Source organism: Stenella coeruleoalba, assembly GCF_951394435.1.
Source record: "Stenella coeruleoalba genome assembly, chromosome: 15".
NCBI lineage: Eukaryota > Metazoa > Chordata > Mammalia > Artiodactyla > Delphinidae > Stenella > Stenella coeruleoalba.
In genome coordinates this window covers 35,435,144-35,461,581 of record NC_137161.1, presented here as the reverse complement: position 1 = coordinate 35,461,581, position 26,438 = coordinate 35,435,144, and the positions used below count along the sequence as shown (strand labels likewise).

Here is a 26,438-nt window from a genome sequence, read left to right as displayed (position 1 = left end):
CTTTTTTAGGTGTCCAAGATATGCTCTCTTCTGATTCTCCTCCCTCCTCACTGGCTGTTCCTTCTCAGTCTCTCTCTCTCTCTCTCTTTTTTTTTTATTGTGGCAAAATATATATACCATAAAATTTATCATTTTAATGGTTGTCAAGTGATGCAGTTTAGTGACATTAATTTAGGTTGTTGCACAATATTACCACCATTTATCTGCAGAGCCTTTCATCGTCTCAAACTGAAACTCTGTCCCCAGTAAACAGTAACTTCCCCTACCCCCTACCTCCAGCCCCGGAAACCACCATTCTCCTTTCTACTCTATGGATTTGACTACTCTAGCTGCCTCATATAAGTGGAATCACATAATGTTTGTCATTTTGTGTCTGGCTTATTTCACTTAGCATACTTTCTCCTACGTTTACCCATGTTGTAGCCTGTGTTAAAATTTCATTCATTTTTAAGGCTGAATAATATTCCATTTTATGTATCTAGTACATTTTGTATATCCATTCATCTACTGATTGACATTTGGGTTTTTTCACCTTTTGGTCATTGTAAGTAATGTTACTATGAACACGGGTATACAAGTATCTTTAAGGTTCCTGCTTTCCATTCTTTGGGGGAATATACCAGTCTCAGTCTCTTTTATTGGTTCCTCCTCATCTCCTCAAAGTCTAAATGCTGGAGGTCCCAGGGTTTAGATATCAGAACTTTCTTGGACACCTACGTTCCTTAGGAGACCTCCCTTGGCCTTGAGCTTTAAAGAATCAAAGTTATGTATAACTCCATGGCCATTTCCCCTGACCTCCAGATTTGCAGATCCAAATATGATATCAGATAGAAGTCTAATAGGCATCTCAAACTTTAAATATCCAAAGACCAAGCTGAATTTTTCTGTTTAAATGTGCTTCTTCCTTCCCATCTCAGGATATGGCAACTCAAGTCTCCCACTTTCCCAGGTCAAAGCACTCAGAGCTGTTCTTGAATCCTTTCTTTTCCCCATACTTCCCATCCAATGCATTGACAAATCCTGTGGTTCTGCCTTTAAAACATATTCAGATTTTGGTGTTTTTCTACACCTTTTGGTCAAAATTCATCATCAACACTGACCAGGATATTTGCAACAGCCATTTATTTGGTCTCCCTGCTTTTTTCTTTGTCCTCTGTGGTCTGTTCTCAAGGCTGTGGCCAGTGATGCTTTTAAAAGCTAGGTCAGATCTTTGTCTCTCCTCTGCTCAGAACATTCAGATCCTTTCCCATGTCTCTCAGAGGAAAAGCCAAAATCATCAGCATGGCCTACGAAGCCCAAAATAATGTGGCCCTCAGCCACCTCTCTGACTTTCACCTTTCTTTGCTGCACTCCACTGTAGCCACACTGGCCTCTTATTCGGTCTTCAAATATGCCAAGCTTGTTCCTACCTCAGGGCCTTTGCTCTTGCTGTGCCCTCTCTGCCTGGAATGCTTCTCCTTCTCTTAATTCATGTCTCTGCTTATATGATCTCAACTTATCAAGAGAACTTACTCACTAGGGCTCAATAAAACAAGAAGCCTCTTTATCACTCATGGTCTATGGTCTCCTGTCCTTGTTTTATTTGTCTCTGTGGGACTTATCAGTTATCTGTTTCCCTCACCCAGAGCGGTGCTGGAGGGAGCCTGCTCACAGGGTTGAAGGCTGTGGTGTACACTGCTTTCCAACTCTCGGTGATGTCAGAGTGTGGTTTGAAACCCATCAGGTTCGGAATATTCACCCAAAGGAAACCAGGAAACACAACAAACCAGGGATTTCCTTCCCTCCTTCCCACCATCTCCCTTCCTTCCTTCTTTCCTTCCTTCTTTCCTTCCTTCCTTCCCTCCTTCCTTCCTTCCCTCCTTCCCTCCTTCCTTCCTCCCCTCCATCTCCCTCCCTCCCTCCTTCCTTCCTTCCTTCTTTCTCCCCTCCCTCCCTTCCTTCCTTCCTTCCTTTTTCTTTCTTTCTCTCTCTTTTTCTGAAAGTCAGTTTACCACTACCACCTCTTCCCTACTCCGAAAAGGAATGTTAGATGAGAACAGAGTTATTTGTCTTTTTTGTTCATTGCTGTTTTCCTAGTGCCCAGAACAGTGCCTGGCAGAAACAGATACTCAATGTCCATTTGTCAAAACAATGATGAAATTGAAAAGCCATCATTTTTATATAAGGATTAGGAAAACAAAACCTGATCAGCTTTTAAAATTTAGTTTTACTCTAATCTACCTTAAGTGATTGTGGTGATATTATATACAGATTTCCCCCATTATCGAAAAGAAGAGCATCCCTGTAAAAGTTTTCACAAGCTGAAATGGCATAAAGTGAAGAAGCAATTACCTTAGGGCACATCTTGCTAAGGGAGGCACAAAATAAACTGAGAAAAAGCACAGATGCTCACAGACACGGCACAAAGCTGGGGTGGCTTGATGCTGAGTACCGTTCCCAGGAAAGGAGCTTGGTGGTGCCCCGCTCAAGGCTTACCTCTATAAGCGCTCTTCCGCCGCAAACAAAAGCTGAATGCTATTTTTCTGCTTTTCGCCATGTTTTGTAAAAGTGAAAATCCTCTTCAGATTTCTTTCATTTAGCTAAAACACATACTAATGTAGGCCTTTCGAAAAAAACGCAGTGGTGTAAAGTGAACTTTCGAAAAGTAGGGAGTACCTGTACCACCTAGAATTTAATTGTGACCTGGATATATACAAGGTATCTGTGTTCAAATTAATATCACACACTTGAAATACACTGCCTTTTACTGATAGGAGGAACTAGGTAATTGTCAGTTAAGCAAAAGAAGCAGTTTTCTTTGCACAAAATACAGGTTGAAAGTACTACCATAGACATATTTTTCAGTGATACTGCTGCATGCATATGGAGACCTGATCATGGACTAAAACCTGGGAGGGCCTCTGTAACTGTGGCATTACTCCCTCAGGAATCCAAAGCAAACCTAGAACTTTCAAGAAGTTCACATGAAAAATTTGACATGTCTTTCTTCTTTTCTTTTCTTTTTGTTTGCATAAGACCTTATCTTGGTTCAAATGTTACCTGACTTTTTTTCTTAAGTTCACCTGATTTGCTATGACCAAAGTAAGAAGTTTTAGGTCATGTAAACCTGCTGGACATGTTTTATAGTCTGTAAGATGGAGTGCCTTGGCTTGATTAACTGCCCTTAAAAGTTGGAATCAATACTTAACAAGACTTACACACCTAAAATCCTGTGCTCCCCCAACACCCATTTCATAGATGAGGAAGTAGAGGCACAGATAGAAAGAACAACTTAAGCTCAGTAATGGCAGAGTGGGCACCCAAAACCACATCTCCACTTTCTTAGTCCCATCTACTTTTCAACATTCCTAAGGATGAAATAATTCCTAAGAATCCTGAAGATAAAGAAACTATCTTTATCAGAAATGCTGCTGAAAACTTTCTGGGATAGCCTATAGAAAAAATACACTTCTTGTTGTGTTCTAGAACATACACTCACACACACACAAAAAAGTATCAGAAAACTTGCTCTGCACAAGACACTGATATTTTTCATTCTAGTTAGGCCTAATTCATTTTATTAATGCTATGCCACTAACAGATCAGAAACCACAGTGATAAACACTCCTTTAAAAAGCAAAGATCCTGTTGAAATGAAGATCCAGAGAGCATGTGTATATGGCATAGACAAGATGTATATAACACAGAACCTTTCTCTTTACATGTGCTTCATAAACCTGGGGGCGGGAGGGGGGATGGCAAGGTAGGGAAGGTGGAAGGGGAGACAAAGGAGAGAGCAAGAAAGGAAACATAAATACATTTTAGATTTCAAAGGATAAGATTTTTTTAGTGTGATTTTTCCTTTTGGATAAAAATCTCCCAATTTCTCTCCAGTGAGAAATTTCAAAACTGGTAACTTGAACAAAAGCTGTGTACAGAAAAGCAGATCTGGAATTGTATGCATTGCGTTGGGAGTCTACATTTAAAATTCATTAACGGGGCAACACGTAGAAGCTTTTTCATGTCCTATAAATGTTATTTCAAATCACAGCAGGCATAGAAAACAGTTCATCTTCAACTAGATTGTGAATTTTTATATAATGAGATGCTGTGAAAAACAAAAATAATATGAATACACAGATAAATATTTGCAGGGTGCCTGGGTGTTTTGATAAATAGTATCTGCTCCACACATGTTCCGCCTTCCTCTCTGATCTATAAGCCCCCACAGAAAGTCCTCCACTCAATCTGTCTTCATATTACATTGCCTTCTTGTCCTAAGTTCCCAAGCTTTTCTCACTCCATACTGGTTGGTGTCTTTACACTTTGTAATTGTCCTGCTGCTTTTGTTCTAGCCAACACAATGGTCCCCTCTTATTTAGTTTTCCTCCTCCGGTCCATATGCCTCCTTCTATGAGGTGGCTATGCTGCAATCATTCTGGAATACTCTGGAGGAAACTAGCTTCTCTTTTGGTCCCTGCCACATAGAACTGCTGCCACATGGGAAGCTGGGAGCTGCCAGGGATGGTGTGCAGAGGTGGCCACCATGGGGACCCTGAGGATGGAAAGGGAATCCCTTCCAGCACCTTGGAAGCCAGTTTGGTGAGAGAAAGAGGCACCTATTCTTTGGTGACAATTTTTTGAGCAGCTGAATGCGACTTCATCTAAACCCAGAAATTCCACTGAATTGTTCAATACGTTCCAATCATTTTTTAATAAATTATCTTTTTATTTATCCAGTTCAAGCCAAGGTTTTCTTTTGTAACTTAAAGACTTTAGAACTGGCATTAATACCTACTTCTTTCTTGCCTGTCCATCCACCAAGCCCCTTTCAGCCAAGCCCCTGCTCCAATCTCTCTTTATAACATCAACTTTTTCAAGCTGAGTGAAATGAATCTGACTTCTTGCAAATCTGATTGTGATTTTAATAATAATAAATACAAAAATAATGATGATAATACCAACAACAGTGGCTACTACTGAATGCGTGCTTACTATATAGTGGTGATGAGTTCAGGCAGCAGTGTTCAAATTTTGTGGCAAATTTACTTTTCAAAACCCTGATGCCACATTGCACATTTAATTAGATTCTTGTAGCATCTCTGGAAGTAGACAACAAGGATCAGCCTTTTTTGAAAGCTCTCCAGGTAATTCTACAAGCTCTTAAATTTGAGAACTTCTCTGCTAAATCTTTGCCAATGAATTATTTTATTTAATCCTTACAGCAATGATATGAAGTAGGCATTTATTATTAGTAGCATTAGTATGAGTATTATCACTATTTAGCCAGCGAGGAAGAAGTCACAGGAATTTCACACAGGTAACATGTGACAGAATCCGGCTTTGAAAATATTAAAATAGATTGAGGTGCTTGAACCCCAGCAGGGAATAGGAAGTGAAAAAAAAAAAAAACAAGAACATGGATAATCCACAGAGAAAGCAAATCTTAGTGGAAAAAAACAGTAAAAGCCAGAGCACTCTGAGTGTTGAAATCTGTCCTCAATAGAAGCCTTTTAGAATCTAATAGTGGTTTATCAACTGAGCAGAGTACACACCCTAGTTCTGTTCATTTCTCATCATTCAACAGACATTTATCAAACCACGTACATAAATGAAACACTTAACTGATAAGCAGGCTGTGGGCTGCAGTAAAAGAGTCAAGCTTGAAAGCAAGTCTCCATGTGTCAGAAGAACTGACTTGAATTCCCTAAGTCCAGAAACAAAGGGGGTCTGATAGAGGGTAGGCAACTGTCTTTAACCAATACTGACAATGAAACTTCAAGTTAGGCCAATAAACTTGCGTTGAAAGACAAACTTCATAACTGTTATCAATATAGTTCTCAGAACTATCAATAACAGGCTTACATGAAACCTGGCTGAAATGTTGTTGAGAGAAGAAGAAAAAACTTTGTTTTCTACCCTGAAAATTGAACAATTTTGAATCATCAACAAAGCATTAATGATGATAAGCTTGATACAAAACCGAAAGACCAAACCAATGAAATATCATTGTATTACTAAGAGATGAATGTAAATAATGGGCCGTTTTCACATGAAACACCTATAGAAACCCTCTTGAAAATAATTCTGATTTTTCTCTTTTCATTTTCCACATTTTCCTGTAGATCATCTTAACCCCTTCAGCAATAAAAGCAGTATTTGCCTGTTTGCTCTATGACAAAATTTGCCAGCAACTACTGCACTGTTAGGTATCTGAAGAATAATCATTGTAGGTGACTTTTTCCCTTCCTGCATCTCCACAGCAACAGCTAATTTTTGATGTCAAAGAAAGTGTTTTGACTTTTTAAGGAATAAAACAAAAGTTGCAGGTAGATACTCAAATAGAAAATCGCTAGTTTTATATCAATTATGGAAGGAGGCAAGAGTCCCTGAATGGCACCTGTACTTCCCTATTTGCCAATATTCTCTGTGCTACAGAAGAAGTCTTTAAAGTATTAAAATTTAAATAGAGTAACGAGTAGTTTCCCACTTTGATGGCAAGTCAACACATCTTGCTACTATACCCTACCAGATAATCTAAATTTTTAAAATATATGTATGTTTTATTCAATAATTTTTTTTGGCCATACCGCATGGCATGCGGGATCTTAGTTACCAGACCAGGGAATGAACCCATGCCCCCTGCAGTGGAAGCACAGAGTCTTAACCACTGGACAGCCAGGGAAGTCCCATATTCAACATTTTCAAACCATCTTCCAAAACTAAATAAACTGCAAACACTGCTTTAGATATTTCTTCAGTAAGTTTTTCAAACCCAAGCTAGTTGACATTCCACATAACTGATCCCAAAGTCTGCGGGTGTTCACTAGGAACATTTGCAGAAAGATCTGACACTCTCTGGCTTCATGGATGGAATGATTCCAACTGCAAAGCATTTGAGCTAAAGGGTCTTGTTTATCTGTCTAAAAGGTTAGTCCACGTATGCTCACGAGGCTCAAGGAATTTTTCAAATACTTTTAAGCACGTTTTGAATATTTAGAATTACCCAGTAACTTTGGCATTGTTTGTTTTTTTTTCCAAAACAAAAATAAGATTCGAGGGCATAAAGCAAGCCCCATGTCCAACTGCCTCTATATTTGCTCGTTGTTTCCGTCTTTTAACAAAAATGGTAGTGTTTAGAGCATACTGGTCTCTGAAAGGACTGGCTGTTTTATTGCGTTTTATAACATCTACAACAGAGAAACTTTTAACTGGGGCAATTAATTGATACCAGGACACAGCTAAATAATCAAGGCAGCAGCTGGTGTGCATACTACACTCCACTTCCTACCTTGGGAGCCTTGGCGTGTTTCCCACATCTGGCATCTTTGACAAGGCTGAGATCTAACAGCTCCGTCTCCTGGAAGGCAAAAATGTGAAATCGTTAAGCATACACACAGATCCTTTTTCTTTGTTTTATAGCATTGACATCACTTTAAAAAATAATATTATCTTAAGACTTGCCTGAAAATTTCTCTGCGGTTGGGATATTTTTCCTCTTACATGCATTGCCTATCGATCGAATTGGAATGGAAACAAAAAGATAGCTACCTGCTAGTTCTTCAGTTTTATATATATATATGTCATAATACATTTTGAAATGTATAATATGTGTGGTTTGGGTCTCCAGCCTATCGTACAAGCCATTCCTAAGTCATGATGAATCAGGCCTTCCTGTTCCCTTGTTGAAAAATAATCCTGAGAGTCACTCTGAGTGTAGGTGAGGATTTGTGAGCGGGGTGGGGGATTAGGATGGGGAAGAGGAAGGAGGTGCTCCCCTCAGCTCACAGGATACCCAGCCCACCTGGCCAAGGTAAAGACGCAGACCTGCCTCCCCTACCTGCACCCCAGCCTTTTGCACACATCCCTTATGCCCTGATCTTTTCATTTATTCACTATATATTACTGAACACCTATAACATGCAAGTTACTCTAGGGTACAAGACATATAAGATATGGCTGCATAGGGGCTTCCCTGGTGGCACAGTGGTTGAGAGTCCGCCTGCCGATGCAGGAGACACCGGTTCGTGCCCGGTCCGGGAAGATCCCACGTGCCGCGGAGCGGCTGGGCCCGTGAGCCATGGCTGCTAAGCCTGCGCGTCCGGAGCCTGTGCTCCGCAACGGGAGAGGCCACAACAGTGAGAGGCCCGCGTACCACAAAAAAAAAAAAAAAAAAAAAAAGATATGGCTGCTTCTCTGGATGGACCTGTGGAGTAAAGTGTACGCATAAGACAAGGGAGAGCATGCTAATGCCAACTTTAAAGTTAACTGCTGGGGGGGGGGGGTGCGGTCAACAGAGAAAAGATCATTTTTCCCTGAGAGGCTCAGAAAAAAGTCTGTGGAGCACAGAGAAGTGGGGAGGGAAGGGGCTCACCCAGCTGGAGTGTACCACATGAGCAAATATCCAGACAAGAGAGGACCAGAGGTTCGGGCAGAACCTTGAGGTCTTCATGGCCCTTAGTGCTCAGAGCAGGAGAATAATGCATGGGAAGTGGGTGGGAAGAAGAGGGGGATAAGGGGGCATCCAAGAGTGAGGAAGACCACAAGGGAAGGCACAGTGGCAGTGGGGGAGGGGATCCACATGGCCGACATTCAGAATTCCATATGCTGAACATATGAAGAAAAATCATGGGAGATGAGACCAGAAAGGGATTTGGGCAAAAGGATGGAAACATTGAAAGTCTGGCTAAGGTCACTGAGCCATGAAATTTGGGACACACACGTCACCGAGTTATCCGGTGAAATCTGCCACCAGCCAGATGAGACTGTGGTGCAATAAGCAGAGCCATCCAACCTGTTTTCTAGAGAAGGAGCCAGTGGGATTCAGGCATCTACTCCCATCTCCCAGCGGGAGGAACTGCATCTGGACAGGAGTGGCTATAATTTCTCATAGGCCCCAACATCTACAAGGACTGGCGCCATGGGTTCCCAGACAATTCCTTCAAACAGCTGCCCCTGATTCCAAATGTTTGGTGCAAAATGGTCTGATTATTTTCCTGAGCCTAAGGTTGATTTCATGATTGCAGCATAATAAGGGTCAAAGATGAGATGGAATCTCTCCACTGGGGTGCAAACCACACAGCAGGTCCAATAGAACACCTGGCCCCGCATACCTCTCCGTGGGCTGCAGGAGGACAGGAAACAGCACCTTTTCTTCTTTTGCTCACACTGGCCTTGTAAGTTTGCTTTCCCCCATTTTAGTGAATTCCTTAACCCATTCTCTATTGTGCATGACTCTGTGGAAACCCTCCTAAACCCTGGGGTGTGACAGGTAGCAACCCAGCAAGGATCCTGCAAGACAGAGTAGCAGGTGCCATGGTTCCCCCAAGGACGCACCATCCACAATATCAAAGGTCACCTAGTGAGTGTTAGAAACCAATGGTATCAACTGCTGGACTCAAGGCCTCACTGCGGCAAATGCATACAAAGCATTCAGATGTGAAGAGGTGGAGCATTTGGCCCAGGTTTCTTCATCTCCATGGCAATGGCAGCAAAAACATTTGTTGAAAGAGGAGTTAACAGGAAGAGAACCAAGCTTGAAGAAGCTTAATCTAGAAGACCAGAACTGAGTAGAGTGTTAAAAGACAGGAGACCAAATGAGGGTAGAGGTATTGGGGACAAAGATGAGAGTGATGATAAGGAGGTAGAATTGACTAAAGGAAAGACAGGAGGCATCTACAGCTCTAGGGGTTCCAGCTTCCTCGCTGGGGCTTGGAAGTTTGGGCAAAATGATACTGCATTTTGGAGATGCTGGCTTGAGGGCTTTATCCAAGTGGAAATACCAGTCATTAATTCAGTCGAGCATTACTTATTGAATGCTGCAATGTGTTAGGTACAGGCTAGGTACTGAGGAATGATAGCTCAAAATACAAAGAGGAGCTCATGCACAAAGCTAATGATTACACTCTAAAGGAGACATTTCAAAGTGCACTGCAGACGTGGACTACAAAGGGCTATGGCATCTTTTCAGCTGACGCGCGAGGAGGAAAAGGAGTTTGCCAGCCTCATAATTCTGTGTGTTTGGTGGGGAGGGTTCCAGGGAGAGGAAACAGCAGTTACAAATGCACAGAGTCAGGAGTCCTGTGCAGAAAACAAGTCACTCTGGACACACAGCAGAAGCTCATGGAGAGTTATCAGTCACTTCTGAACTTAGCAGTCGTTATCTGCACATCCTCTTTGTAATTATTCATAAAACACTGGCATGTATGTTTGATGGTTTGATGCACTTTTCCATAAATGTGGCATGATGTTCTTTTATATATGCAGAATAAAAATCACGCACACATACACGGTACATTTACCTAATTGTATAACATTTTCTATTCAAGGAAATTCCAGTTGAATAAACAATAGACTTAAACTTTACTTATTTGTTTTTATACACAAAGCCCAAATTGAGTTCACAAGGAAATAGACCTTAGCAGGCAGCATTCTATAGACTTTTCTATTACAGATCATGAACGCTGTCTTCTACTTTCAGCTCAAGAGGAAACATTCATTTCCCAAGTCACAGGGGGGTAGTTAGCGCCAGCTGCCCTAAGTTTTCATTCTGATACCACAGCGACTCTGGAGCACGTGTAAAATCGTGCGTGCAGGAAAACCACCGCAGGGCACTCTCAGCGTGGGTAATGTGGCATAGGAAAGACCCAGGTGGAAATCTATCCACGGACTCATTCGGTTAGAAAGCCATGATTAAAATAGTTTCCCACTTCTATTAACACACAACAGCCACCCCTCTGGGACTTAACTACATCCTATTTGCTCCTCCACTAAAAAGAAAATGAGGAACTCAATGCATGGGACCACAAAAATGTTACTTGTGTCATTAAAACTTTTCTAGGTTAATTTTCTTGTGTTAATAGTTTTAACATCCCACTTGCATGATGAGAAAGCAGGAAAATGGTCCCTTTCTCAATTCATTTAAGAGTTACTGTTTTCCAGTTTACGGAATTTACTATTCCTTTACTCTTTTCTTTAAGAAAGGGAGGGCCCATGATTTTTAAGTGGAAAACCTGGGTTTGAGGAAGGGCCCTAAAATTAACTAGTCATGTATTTGGCCAATTATCAGACCACACTTAGCATCAATTGTATCATCTATAAAATGAGTATGATAATACTTTCTATATCAGTGGTTCTCAAAGGCTGCACTGGAGTCACCTAGAATACCTGTTAAAACATAAATTGGCTGAGCACCATCCATCAGAGTTTCTGGTTCAGTGGGACTGCGACAGGCCTGAGGATCTGCATCTCTCAGGTGATGCTGTTGCCACTGGTCCATGGAGCATACTGAAAAGCACTGATGTACTAATTCATAGGGTTGTTATCATAAGGCTTTTTAGATGAACATGATTGATAAAACTATACACTACTTATACTATGTTGTATGACGAACTTAAAACAGTCATTTCTTTATATAGGGAACTGTCAAATAAAAATTTTATACCTACTGAATGCAAAAGTGTGCCTAATGGTGAATAACCTAGGCTCAGATTTGACTTAATTAAACATAAACTATCGAATGACAAATGCCACTAACTCCTATTCTAATGTGTCCTTAGCATTAAATTTTACTCTGTAGAATAAATGCCTCTATTCAGAAATTCAAGCAATCATTGAAATTGTTTTATTTTTGTTGAAAATGCTACACTATATATCTTTTGTGTTACACTTCATAACATTAGAGACATTTAGAAAAGTGAAAGGAGGAAATGTGTTCTCTCTTGCCTCTAAGCCCATCCAACAAGGAAAGGGTATTGGGGTGCCCAAAGCCCTGTGGGCTACCTGAACCAGCAAAGGAAGAATGAACTAACAGAAACCCTTTATTTCCAAGGCCCACAATGGCCCCTGCAAAGCTTGGAGACCACATTCCTAGGACCCCCGATGCATGCCCTGAAGTGTGGACAGATGTGTCTTCTCTCTAGGTCAGTATGGACAAAAGTGAATTAACAGTAATCAGGGATTTACTTTTGATAGTTTGAATGAGTGATGAGAAAACTGAGACAGACGAGCTAAGGGAAGACGAAATTATCTCTGATGTTTACTATTCAGCAGAAGGATTTCAATCCATCAGCCACCAACACACTGTGAAGTAGATGATCCATGAAATGCACTGAAAACTCAAGAAAGAATACGATTTAAAACGCAACCCTCTTCCAGGATACCAATTTCTGTGCATTGTAACCAAATTCCATTTGTCACCCATTATAATAACGTGCTTCAAGTTCACACAATATATAATCAGAGCAGCGATTACAGTCATAAACATTACACAGGGAAGATATTAATGGCTGGGTATGTATACCTCCCCGTGTGGTATATTCATTAAGATGTTCAACCTCAATTTCCCAAAAGTAGAAGACATTAATATGTTTTATTGACTGCCAACCCCCCTAAAATGTCCAATGTTTAAATAAAACAACTTTAGAGTCAGTTAATGAAGTGTTTTATTTTAAAGAGAAGCAGACAAAATAGACTCTTTGTTCCTTAACTTGATTCCACTTCTGAGGGAGTGAAAATGTATTTAGTATACCTCTCAAAAAGTCCTTGCACCCTGTTTCACCTGGTCTCTTGTTGTCTTTGTTCCCTAGCCTCGATTCTTCTCTTTTTTTCCCAGCCTGCAATGGAAACTCAGAGTAGGAAACGTCCAAGGAAATGAGATGCCCAGGTCATCAATACCAAGCAGCAGAGAAAAGAGAAAGTTGATACATCTGGATTTCTTTATTTAAGAAATTCTATGTTTAATATGGTGCAAATTTCATAGAACTAAAAGGCGGAACACTTAAGTTGTCTCTCAGAATTATCATTTGTAACCTATGCATTATTAAGCCAGTTACCACAGATGTCTGTGCCTTGAATCCTTATCTGTCAAACAGAGATGCCAACGCCAGCAATACCTTTCTCAGTGGGCTGCTGTTCAATCAACTGAGATATTAAACTGAGATCTCCACTTAGCAAGCAGGGAGTCCTGCACACATATACATCCTTATTCTTGTAATAGTTCCCATTCTAAGTGAAAGGGAAAAGACCCCAGTAGAAAAGCCAAAAATGGATAGGTAAAGCATCTAGAAGAAAAGCACAGAATGCAAACAAAGAAACAAACAAAATGTGATATGAAAATCTAGTACTCCAGAGATAGTTCATAAAACAAAATAAGAGAATAAAGTAAGAGGCAATTTGTAGAGGAAATTGGTTTTACTTTTAATGTCACAGTTAAATGCGAAATATCAATAAGACTAATATTTGAAATGGAGAAAAAGCAATGAACTAGTTCATGTGTTATGAACTGTAACTATTGACAGTTTTGAGCTAATAAAATAAAACTGAAAAAATTACTGTAATGAGATGAAAGTTTCCTATCACTAAAAGAGGCAAAGTCAAATAATATAATTAATAATAACAACAGCAATAATACTTTTAACTACTACCAACAGAGAACCAACCACGTGCCGAGAATTGTAAGATAATTCGTACATATTATCTCATCAGTCTTGGCAGCACCACTGTCATGAGTATTATATTCCTCCCCTTTGCAGATGAGAGAACTGACGGAGACCTTCAGTGACAATTGCTAGTCAGTTAAACAACTGCATCAGGAACCCAACATTTTGCCCACCTGTAGCAAGCCGAATTCCAAGCTGGCCATCACGACTCCTGCCCCTGACGTCCATGCCTCTGTGCAATCCCCTCCCGCTTAGTGCGGTCAGGACCTGCAGCTTGCTTCTAGCCAACAGAGTATGGCAAATGTGATGGACTATTCCTCTCATGATTATGTAACCTTATATGGCAAATGCGAAGACATCTTGCAGGTGTCATTGAAGTCTCTGAACAGATGACTTAAATTTAACTGAATGAGAGATATCCTGGGTGAGTCTTTCAAAAGAGATCCAGCAGTGAGAGACTCAAAGCAGCAGAGATGCTTACGTGTTGGCTCTGTCCTGTATTGTCTATGAAAAGACAAGTCCTGTAAGAGCTAAGGGCCTCAGTCCTATGGTGACAAGGAACTGAACTGTGGCAACAACATGAATGAGTTTGGAGGAGGAACTCCAGATCCACAGAACACAGCCCAGTAGACACCTTCACTGCAGCCTGTGAGACCCTAGGCAGGTGAGACCCTAACCCACTTGAAACTGTGAGATAATACATGTGTATTGTTCCAAGCCACTAAGTTTGTGGTCATTTGTTACACAGCAATAGATAACTAATACACTACCCCCATTGTTTCCATGTTCTAATGCATTTAATTAAAACGTAAATGACTTTACATATGTTGGCACTCTTCCCAGTATAAAAATGACTGCAACGCTGTCATCTTTTTTGAATATGTCCAACAGGAAACAATTACTATAATGGAACCACAGACTTTGGGAACTGGGGGAGATTGCAGATGAGGAAACTGAGTCCCAGAGAAAAATATACCCATTGATCAAGATCACTGAGACTTAGTACAGGATAGGAAAAGAATTCATATTCCTCCAGACCGATTTTTTTGCTAAAGAATTATTTTTCAGTATTAATAAAATAGCATGAATATTAACTGAGTGGTACGAACAGAAAAAGAACATTTCTTTGTTCATGTACAAGAAAACAAATATCATGATAAATGGAATGTAACAGTAATTTTAAGAGGCTGTGAGGCTGGGTCCCCACAAGGCAATGTGAAGTGTATTGGCAAATATCTATTTAGCTCCTCCTTCGCACATAACCAGCAAGACAGTTCAGCTCCTGGCTATGCAATAGCCAAATTTCCTCCTTCTTACTTCCTTCTTTAGCGCCCTGAGAAACTTTTATATATTCATCTAATAATAAAAAGTTGCTTAAGTTGAAAGGTAACGCAGCTGAACATAAAATTATGTCCATAGTACCAAACCTTTTATTAAGATATAATGTTAATAAAACTTAATTCTAACAACATGTATGTTTATAACATGATACATTTATAACTCCATGCATGTACGATTGTGGAAGGAAAAGTTTCTAGACCATATTACTTCAGAAAATATCTTTTAGCAATTTTTTAAAATGATAAATGAAAAACGGGAGATTTAAAATAATAGTAACTGGGTTTATTTTAAACTTATTTGGTTATCGTTTTAAAAACTGAGAAAAAAGACTCTATAATCAACATGGAAGATCTATACATATGCTAAAGATAAATTCAGAAGTATAATGAAAGTTGATGACCAATGTTTTATTTTCCTAGTTTGTATTTATTAACAGGCGTCTCATGGAGGGATTCATGGCATTTTTATGGACAAATAATGATATTGCATTTGTTAAAGACTCAGAGTTTGTTTTTTAATTGTATTACGGTGATAAAGATTGCATTGTCACATTTTTCTATTACGCCTGTGCTCAGCAAAAGTCCTGATTTCAGTCTAATCAGATTAACTAGAAACAGCATTCATCATCTGGCAAATAGTGTCACAATTGTGGAAAACGATCTTTGTGGATATTTTGGGTGAGCATAAAATCCAATCTCCATAAAAGGTCTCTTGAAAAGACATATGGAAATGATATTGATCAATCAGGCAAACAAGCTATTTCCGCTTGAAAAGTCCAGATAATTTAAACATAGCCAGACTTCCCCTTAAATCATCTAAAATGTTATTTCTGGTCTACACCTATTTCCCTATGGCTGAACAGCCAGCCAAGTTTTTTTTTATCTGGTAGTGCAAGCTGCTTCTAGTCTCTTAATCTTATCCTACTGTAATATTTGAGCATATCACTTATCTGCTTATATGACTTAAATTCTTTCATTTCCCTAGACCAGTAGTTCTTAAAATGTGGTCCCTGGACCAACAGGCTCAGCATCAACATCACCTTGGAATATGTGCAAAATGCAAATTCTCAGGTAATACCCGAGACCTACTGAATCTAAACCTCTGGGGTGGGGTCCAGCAATCTGTATTTTAATTAAACTTTGGGATGATTCAGAAGCAATCTGAAGTTTGAGAACCTCTGTCCTAGATATTAAAGAGAAGACAACAGCTGCGCATAGAGACGGCTAATTCACCAGGGCTAGAACTTGCTGTAGGACATTCTGTAGGATATTGGACAAGCTGCCTAGATCCATTTAAGAAACAATTGCAACAGAATCCTAAAAACAATGAGAGAACTGATAATAAGACTGTTTAAGAAAAGTCTTCTTCAGACTACTGTCTTTATTGGTAGCATCAATAAAACTACAGATTAAAGCAGTGATTTCCTCATTGTGCCCTACAGCCCAGACAAAGTCAAGGAGAGGTTCTAAAGATGCTTGGCCTATTTCCTGATGTTGTGATTCAACGTTGTGCATGAGACAACTGAGCTGTTAACTGACGTATTTCCTTTTCTTTTCAGTCACACAATCATGGAATGTCTGATGACTTCCAAATTTTCTGAAGTATACAAAACTGGCATTTATCCTTTCCTTCCCTGGTAGCCACATTGTAATGTCTAACCAGATTGTCTCATTTTTCTCCTTCAGCTAATCATTCCTACATATTATCACGCATGTTTCTGCCCAGAAGTTTGTTTTTACTTTTCCATGCCTCTCCCAGGGTTCTGGCAACCACAAGATTTTTTTCTTTTAAGATTTAATAAAATTTTTACTGCTTAATCAAGGACATTCTAAGGCTTTTTTTTAAAACCTGTGATTCATGGAAATTAAACAACGTACTCTTGAACAACCAACCAATGAATCAAAAAAGAAATCAAAAGGGAAAACAGAAAATATCTTAAAACAAGCAAAAATGAAAAAACAATAAACCAGAACTTATGGCATGCGGGAAAAGCAGCAACCATAGGATTCTGATGACCTTTTAATCTCACATGACACCCTGAACATGCAAGGAGTTAATATAGCTTCTAAAATGAGATATTTGAAGTTGACAAGTATGTAATAACGTCATTTTTTTTTCTTTTCAAAGAAGACTTGCTTCTTAAGATCACTTTTTGCTTTCTGGTAAGACAAAAGGAATCCAGCTGAGCTTCTTCCAATGCTCATTTGTTGGGATAAGGACTGGATATGTCTAATGGGGAGTACCATGCTTAATGAATTGTCCCTAGAAGAATAGTCACTTAGTCAGTAAACACATCATTCCCAAGGTCCTGCCTGGGTGCTGTAATTTCACCAGAGGTAAACTCTTTTTCATTCAACTATTGATCAATCTCAACCCTAATGTAAGTACACATAATGAGGCCAGCTGTTCATGTCAAGAACTTTATATAATAGAAAGTTCACTAAATCCAGGGTCATTTTCTACTTTCCAGGAAATTTTAATAAAGCTCCTGTAGGAAACTATTAATGCCCACCCTGATGCTTGCTGGTCCCCTTTACTGGCTGGACATCCATTCCCCAGTGCTTGCCTGATTCCCTCCTAATAACTGACCCTCTGACCTTTGACTGTCTTTGGCCTCCTGGAGCACTTGACCCCCTTGCACAGAGAATGGGAAGTGCCTGGGAGGCTATTTCTGCTCAGAGAGCTACAGCTAAGGGTGACAGGTGCAGGAGCATGAAAGCCCAGTTACCCTGCCTTGGGGCAGAACACACTCCCAGGCTGAGGCTTGGACTTCACCTGAAAGCTCACCCTGGGTTGGCTTCTGTTCCTTCACTGTCCTGTTTCCTCCACTCTCTTACTGTTGTCTCCTGGAAACCCTTCCTTAATAAATCTCTTGTGCGCAGCCACTTGTATTTGGGTCTCTTTGGAGAACATGATCCAAGACAGCTATCATTTGCAAATAAACAACTTAGAAGTTATTCTTAAACTCAAAAGCATTCTGAATCACATGCATACAATTTTTTGAATCACATTTTTATATTTATTATCGTCTTTGGCATTTGATATATTTCTGTATATATTTGGTATATTTATTATTGTCTTTGGCTTTTGATATATTTCTGCAGGTTTTTGGAATCCTTAAATTTTCTTTGAAAACAGTCTTAATCATTGTGATACATCTACTAAATGAGCATTTTTTGAAGCAGTGAGTTCTCGGTCACTGTACACTGTATTTTATCTTGTATCATCCTTAATCAGGTTTTAAAATATTTTGACTATTTCCTGGGAAATACATATATGAGTATATATCATCTAATTTAATGTGCAAATAGTTTTCTCTTCTTCTTAGTGAGAAAAACCTATAAAAAGCATCAGCTTACCTAATTCCCAAACCATAGTTCATTTTTGTCATATTCAGGGCTAAAAAGAAATATTTTCATACCCACTATATTTTAGGTCACTTTCTTTTTGGTAAGGATTTATTCCATTTTCAACCAGCTACTCTGACTTCCCTTCTTTAAAAAAAATACATCCTTAAACATACAAATTTTACTCCAAAGATGAAGAAAAATAATTCATTTCATAATTTCATTAAAACTTTAAAAGTGAATAAAGATCACATTTTTAAAAGCTTTTATGTAAGTAACATCACTTCTCTAAGCGTTCTTCACAAACGCTACTAGTTTAGTATTACTACCTCTCTATGAATGGCGAGGGAGTTAAGTGAAAAGCAAACACAGTCAGACCTAGTGTGGGACAGATTTGAAAGGCAATGTACGGGAAGACTGTGAAATTGAAGAGTTACAGCTCTTGAGGGGAGAACCCTGTAGGAAGAGGGAAAAGAAAAGAGCTGATAATCATTAAGGGGTCAAACAAGGATAAAGCTCAAGAACAAGTCAAGTGACTTCGTAAAGGTTACCCAACAGGAATTTTGGGATAGCATCGAGATGGCACAGATCTAGACAAGAAGATGAAATTGGGGCTTACAGTTTTATAGGAATCAGACTGTAGTAGCTAACGTGGAAAGGAGGGAATTCCATTAAACATTAAGTTTAATGAACTCTGTAAGTTCGTTAAACACTAAAATGTTTTAAAGAGGGAATACAGAACTTTAAGTTGCCAGAGTAAGATGTGGACGGAGGAGTGGACAGAACTGGGAGGTGGGAAGTGAGCTACTTGTCAAGAGGAAGCTTGAATGAATGATTTTGTTGGAATTCTTCAGCTTGGAGCCAAAAAGGGAAGGATGGGGTGACATACCTATATGCTCTGCATTTGCACTCCACAACAAGAAAGAAAATCATACTGTGTAAAACTTCTTTTATGAGGCCTTATGTTTACTCCAATTACAGCTTCAGAACAACAGGTAGAAACAAGACAGAAGGACAGTTAATAGAAGACACTGTCTTTTTCCCACCCATCCGTGTCTTGACCTTCACGAGAAATTCATGGAGCTTTCCATCTCTGGTAGCTCTGTGAGGTGATGGAGCAAGAGTACGAGGAAAGCAGATATGCTGGGGTCATCTCATAGGCTGGCCATGCCTGGACAGAGTCAGGGCAGGAAGGACACACCCAAGACTGAAAATGGGAGAGAGGGAAAGAAACAGTGGGGCCACAGGGCCACCTCCCTTCCTGATGATGCTGCTTGATGACAATGGATGGCAGGTGTGCCAACTTGACTTCCTGAAAACTCACTCTGAGGGCCCTGGGAGAAGCACCGGACCTTGGGTTTCTGTACATGCTTAGGCATGAACTTCACCTCCTCAAGGCAGAAGAACACTCTGAATACACAGAGAAGCCATAGAATGGTGCCAAGAAAGACAACCACAGGAACCCATCCTTGGATAACTTTCCTGAAATATTAAATCGGGTGATAAAAGAAGGAGCAATGGAGAGTGGAATTGCTCCCAAATAAAACTGTCACTGGCAGAAGGAGGGGCAGATTTCTTTGTATCCTCTCCTTTCTTCAAATCAAGACATTCTCATTGTTAATGCCTCCTTTGTACATATAACTGAGAAAAAATAATTGTATTAAAATTTTTCATCAAGGGCACAATAGCCAGAAGAAATAATCATTAGCTTCCTTGGCTGCCTGAATATTACCTTCCTGGTATGTCAATTATCTTCTTGTTCCAGATCATCTCCTAGAAAAATCACATTATTGATCGTCATCACTGCTCACCTTTTGAAGCGAGTCCTGTATGCTGATTCCAGGCAGGCGTCATACTGACAAAAAAGGGACCCACTGTAATTCTTGTTCTTTCATTTCACAGTTTTTCATGTTAGGGTGAACTACTTTACTCTCTAGAGTATAGAGCAACCGAATTTTATCATTTCCTATAAAGCCTACATTTTGACCAGGGTCAATGTCCCTGGGTATATGATTTTCTAAATAACTAACTCATGAATCCTTAACATAAGTGTTGAACACCTAGAGAACAGACCATTTTTGTTTTCATTATTGCACAATAGGTTTCTTCTTGCTTAGATGAAAGTAAACCTTAAAAATAAATCTTCCTCAGAATTACTTCCCCTGTATAGCTAAGAAAGTAAATATTCAGGAGAAAATTCTTAAATCTGTATAGCTCAGACCCTGGGCTCATGTTTAGTGAAAACAGTCTACCCTGCTTATTCGTAAAGTTTTCATAATTTTCTTGTTACTTTGCTTGATGTCTGAGCAACTTACTCCCTATATACCTTTGGCCAAATCACTCCTATCATTCTAATAACCAATTTGTCTCCTTTTAGGCCCCATCATAAAAATATATTGTGTTTCACAACCTAGGTTATTTGGGTTTTCAATTTTAAGTCAGATGAATCACATTTGCTCTATGTGGGTCAGTCAAAATTAAGTACAGAACTCTCCATGTACCGAAATTGGTACTGTTCTGCCTTATGATTATGGAATTAAATTAACTTGAGTCTTAAGCACTGTATGTCTTTTGGCATTATTTTTTTAGTACAAAAGCTGGGACACATCAAATAGTCCAAAGGTATAGATTCAATGTCTTTATTCCTACCTCTTTGGTATTACTTGATAGAAAGGTCATTGGTTCTCAAAGTATGGTCCCTGGGCCAGCAGCATCAGCATCACCTAGGAACTTGTTAGAAAAACAAATTCCTTGGTCCCATCCCAGACCCACTGAATAGGACATTCTGGGGGTGGGATCCAGAAAGCTGTGTTATAACAAACCATCCAGATGATTCTGATATACTCTCAAGTTTGAGAACCACTGGCATGGACACACATAAATTGGTAACAAATACCATGTGGATATGACAGGCTTTCTTGTTCTTAATAATTCCCTGACTTATAAAAGCTCATATTTAGATTAAAGCACACAGAAAAAGCATCTCATCTTCTTTAAAGAAAATCACTGATGTTAACAATGATCAGACGCTATTTTAAAATAAAATACGTGAGTAATTGAAAATCGAGATGCGAGGGGAGAGAGGAAGAAAGAGAAAGAGGGAAAGAGAACTTATCAGTGCAAATATAAAGACAAATAAATTTCAGACATGATGGTCCTCATTTTGTGTCATATCCACTCTGCATGTCTATTTTTAAAGAAGAAAAATACAGCATGAAGGGGTTCTTTGTAAGATAAAGTATCATTTAATGCTGAGACTAGAATGAGTGATTTCCTTAATATTATTTTAGTAATATGTAAGCATACCCAAGTGCTTTTAAAACATTTTCTGATAGAATTAGTATTAAGTCATTTACAGGGCACGGAAACCTAAGGAGTTAACTGCACCATGCTACTTGGTGATTTCTGAAGGACTGTATTCTTATGGTGCCACTCTTCCCTATACCCAGGTGGGTGGGCTTGTGCAGTTCAGCATTGATGGGCAATGCAGGCTTTAAGGCAGAGGCAACTAACTTTCCATCACAAGTTTGCACTTTGCCTTACACACTGTAGAGAATTACAGCAAAATCACTGCCTAGTCATAAACCACATTTCACAGCATGCCTTTCATTTAAGGAGGGTCACATGACTAGTTTTCATAAACAGAACGTAAATAGAAGGGATGAGGATCATTTCAGAGCCTTTTTCCTTCCCCTTCTTCCTTTACACTGTGGTCAAAGAGCCTAGGTCCCTGAATCACCAGGTAGAAAAAAGCCATCTCCAGACCACACACCCCCACACTGGACTCTTAAGTGAATGAGAAATAATTGTGTTAAGCCATTGACATTCTAGAGTTTATCTTTTATAGTAGTTAGGCTACTCCAGTTAATATATAGGACTTATATGACCTTTTTTAAAAAAGACAAATTCCAACTATTTTAGGTTATAAAACATCACAGACACATTGTGATTGTTAATTTTATGTGTCAACTTTACCGGGCCATGGTGTACCCAGATATTGGTCAAACATCTGGGTGTGTCCTGATGAGGGTGTTTCTGGAATGAGATGAGCATTCGAATCAGTAGGCTGAGAAAGCAGACTGCCCTCCCCATGTGGGTGGGCATCATCGAATCCCCTAAGGGCCTGAATAGAACAAAAAAAGCAGAGAAAGGAAGAATTCCCTCTCTGCCAGACTGTCCGAGCTGAAACAACAATCTTCTCCTGCACTCACATCGGGACTTATACCATCAGCTCCCTTGGCTCCCAGGCCTTTGGACTTGGACAGCAGATTGTGGGACTTTTCAGCCTCCATAATCATGTGAGCAAATTCCTTACAATGTATCTCTCTCTTTCTAGATAGACAGATCTATTTCTCTGGATAACACTGAAAATACATACACAGAAAGTTAAAAATGGGAAAAAATTGTAAGTAAGTGAAAAACTAATTTTATCCCCATTTTATAGATGGTGAGACTGAGACCCCTAGATGGCTGAGGATTCTAATACCCCAGGGATCTCAACATACCTGGCTTAACCCAGTTCTCTGACTTGGTAGACAGAATCTCATTGAAGTTTCAGCAAGCATTCTCTAATACAGGAGTCTTGATTACTATAACTGTATAGTAAGACTTGAAATCTGATAGTGGGAGTTCTCCAACTTTGTTCTTCCTTTTTAGTATTGAGTTGGGTAATTCCCAGTTCTTTGCATTACCATATAATTTTTTAAGTATGTTGATATCTTTAAAAAATGGTTTCTGGGCTTTTAGTTGGGACTGCACTGAATCTGTAGTTTAGTTGCAAGAACTGTCATCTTTTACCATATTGAATTTTCCCATCCATGAGTGTGGAATATCTCCCAATTTATTTGGATATTCTTGACTTCATCAGTGTTTTGTAGTTTTTCGCATGCAAGATCCTTGACATAGATTGTTAGACTTAACCTTAATTATTTCAATTTTTAGTGTGATTATAAATGATATTTTTTTACATTTCAACTTCCAATTTTGATCGTTGGAATATAGAAAAGCAATTGACTTTTTATATTGATACATTAACTTTGTATCCTGGAATCTTACTGGACTCACTTATTATAACCAGATAGAGCTTTTTCATAGCTTCTTCAGGGGTTCCTACATAAAATATCATGTCATTTGTGAGTAAAGACAATTTTAGTTCTTTATTTGTTTGCTTTTTTAATTCACTGATTCTCTTCCTCTTCAACTGGGCCACAATTGGTACTTTTTCCACAGCCTCCACCAACCCCATATTTCTTCTCCTCAGAGTACTAACTCTCTCCATCTGATCCCATCAAACCTCCTCGTCGCATTTCTCCATCTTACTTAGCTCCTCTGGCTTCATCTTTTTAAATGCCCTAACTTTCCAATTTCCGTGAGAAATGTTGCCAACAGAAACCAAAGCATCCTGTTGTACTTTTCTCCTTTCCAGACACAATCACCACATTGCAGTCATCCACTCATCTCTTTGACCACAGAATTGCCAGTTGAAATGGAAACGGTAAGGATTCTTCATAGAAAGAATCCAGACACCAACTGCACAGTTTTCCTGAAAATGCCACCAGTGGAACTGTGCGGTCTATCATGGCAGTGTTACATTCCATCAAGACCAGCTGAAAGAAATGAGCATTAGCAAAAGATCGTTTAACCAGGATTCTGACTGCCAATATGTCATATTAAGATAATATAAATTCTTTCATTTTGTTGACAATATATTCATTGCATCCCATTTCCTCTTCTTGTCACCTGTCTAATCTTTTCTTCTAATCTTCAAAATCTAGTTCTCTGCCCAAACTCTCCAGTCTCTTTCAGTCTTTTTCAGCTATTTCCTCTGAACTGCTGAGGATTTTATTGCCTGTGCTAATCTTTTGCTCTTTGCTCCACTGGCTATATTGGATTGAACTGTTACACAACGGGTTGTTTTGTATGTATGTATGTGTGTGTGTAGGCACATTTTTAATTGTTTTTTTCACTTTAAAGAAAGTCTCGCAAAGGCCAAAATTCCATTCATACTTCTTTTCAATCCATATAGAATCAAATACATTTAATTGATTAATATTTGTTTTTAATGAGATACTGACCTAGTTTTAGCATGAACTGGGGAAATAATTTAAAGTTCTAAATATAAATGTCTTTTAATCCTACTTATAATCATAATGAATGTGCAACCGTTAATGTATGTTCAGCTATAAGTAAAAAAAAAAAAAAAAAAAAAAAAATGGCCAAGATAACAGTAGCTTAGACAGGATAGTGACTTACTTCTCTCTCAGATAAAAGAAGCCCTGGAGGTAGGAGCCCAGGCTTGGTTGGGCTGCACCACAAGGTGGTTTGTGTCCCAGCTTTTTCTATCTGACAGTTTCTCAGTCCTCAGCATATGACACCAACCTCATGGTAGAGATGGCTGCTCAAACACAATTCATATTGGCAACATTTCAGCCTACAGCGAAGGAGGAAGGTTGAAAAAGCACATGCCCTCCCTATAAGAAAATGACGTTCCAGAAGTCTCACAGGCTTCTGCTTATACCTCTCGGCCAGAATTTAGTCTCATAGGCACACCTAGCTGCAAGGGAGGCTGGGAAGTGTAAAGGGGAATGGATATGGCCCAACTGCTAGCAGACTTCCTCTCTCTACTGGAAGAACATTTATTTCTGCATATGTGTGTGTGAATCAACACAACTTGTGTATTCAACAGTACTGAAATAAGCATTTGCTAAAAGACAGTGAAGTCACTGGATGAATAATTCCTCCTTTCTTTGGGATTGCCCAATGACCTTCTCCAGGATATTCTCTCTCAGCCATGACTCCAAAGACCTCTTTTTCAACAGGAACTTGCAATGTTCCTACAATCACATCTCCCCCCAGAATACTCCCATCTTTTTTCTCCTGGGGAATGATTTACCACCTTACCACCTGGCTTCTTAAGGAGCTGGGACTTCTTTGTCTTCCAATGACTTGAAACTAAAGCCAATTTGAGATTTTGTAGATCTCTCATCATAGAATTAAATGGAAATTTAACTTTAAAAATTCATCATCCTTAAGTTTTGTCCTAACTCTAAGGTCTAAGTCAGTCCATTGTAACGGTAACATTGTAAGTAAAAATCATAAGTAGCTCTAAAAGAAACAGTAGGTATAACAGTATTCTGAGGAACTATTCTACTTATATTTTTTGACCATTCCAACTCCCCTAAAATAGCCACATTCTCAACTAACAGCAAATAAACTAAGTGCCCCTGTCCATTATGTACCCAGTGTCACTCAACTAATGGAAATGTACATGATAACCAAGCCAAGGAAATAAAAAAGAAAGTACACATGAAGTGTACTTTAGATACGTCGCCTAGCTCCAATTAGATTCTCCCTTCATTCCCGCTCTACCTTCTGGTTTGGTTTCAGTCCTGCTCCTCAAAGTTCATGGCCATGGTTTCTTTCCTGGTCAACAAGGATGATTAGAATGAGGCACATACTCTTTTAAAGCTCCACTGCAACAGATTGTGTAATAGGTATTTCAAGACAATGGATGATATGCCTTTTCCCCTCCATATGCTCTAGAATTTTAATTATACAAAAATGCTTACTCTGACATTCTTGCTTTTTATTTCATAAATAGCAAAATCCAGAGGTAAAACATATTTGTTTCTCTTTATCAGCATATTCTTAAGGCTTTCCTGTTTACAGCTTTAGGCAGGAACACTTTCGGAGCTGCTTTACTGCTTAACATCAAAGCTAAGGCTATCCAGGGAGTGTGGGCTATTTATTTCCATAGTTTCTATATTTAGCTCATGGCTTTGTTTACAGTCATCTCTCCTCCACCCTGCAAACACTTGAAAATTCCCTTTTCTCTCACAATTCTGTATCCTCCATCTCTCTCTCTCTCTTGCTGGCTAGCTTTCTACCAAGCTGTGCAATTTCTTCTTGGGTTCTCTTGCAGATGATTCTTGCCTTTCCTCTTTGATTTCTCTCTGGAGAGTATGGAAATTGCCTTTTGGAACTGAAGAAGTGTTCCAAGGACACAATTCCTGCTGTTGCTCATCTCTTTGGGAGAAGGAACACATTCCAAAGGCAACTGTCAAGTGCAATTTGAGCTCCCGAGATAGGAGAATATTTTTCACCCCAAAATTCAGTGGATATGTTTAATGGCTCATTTAAAAAGTGAACATTAGTTTTATTTTAAAGCAGGTTAAGATTTTGGGAAAAAATTTTTCTTGTCACTGCCTTGATTAATGGAACAACATAATATAAAATGAAGGAGGTGTGTGTTTAATAGTTCAAATAATAACTAATGATTACTTTGGGAAAAGGCACAATGTGGGCAGTGTAAACCAAAAAGAAGAGAACATTA

At 39.2% G+C, this 26,438-nt stretch overlaps 1 protein-coding gene across 1 annotated transcript in view; it reads right to left on the bottom strand.

The window, feature by feature from the left end:
• Positions 1–26,438, bottom strand: part of PLCB1 (phospholipase C beta 1) — a 625,151-nt gene that overhangs the window by 385,551 nt on the left and 213,162 nt on the right. The window contains exon 3 of the mRNA XM_079944642.1: positions 7,271–7,339. Within this exon, the coding sequence (XP_079800768.1) occupies positions 7,271–7,339 (69 nt within the window). The remainder of the gene's footprint in view (positions 1–7,270; positions 7,340–26,438) is intronic.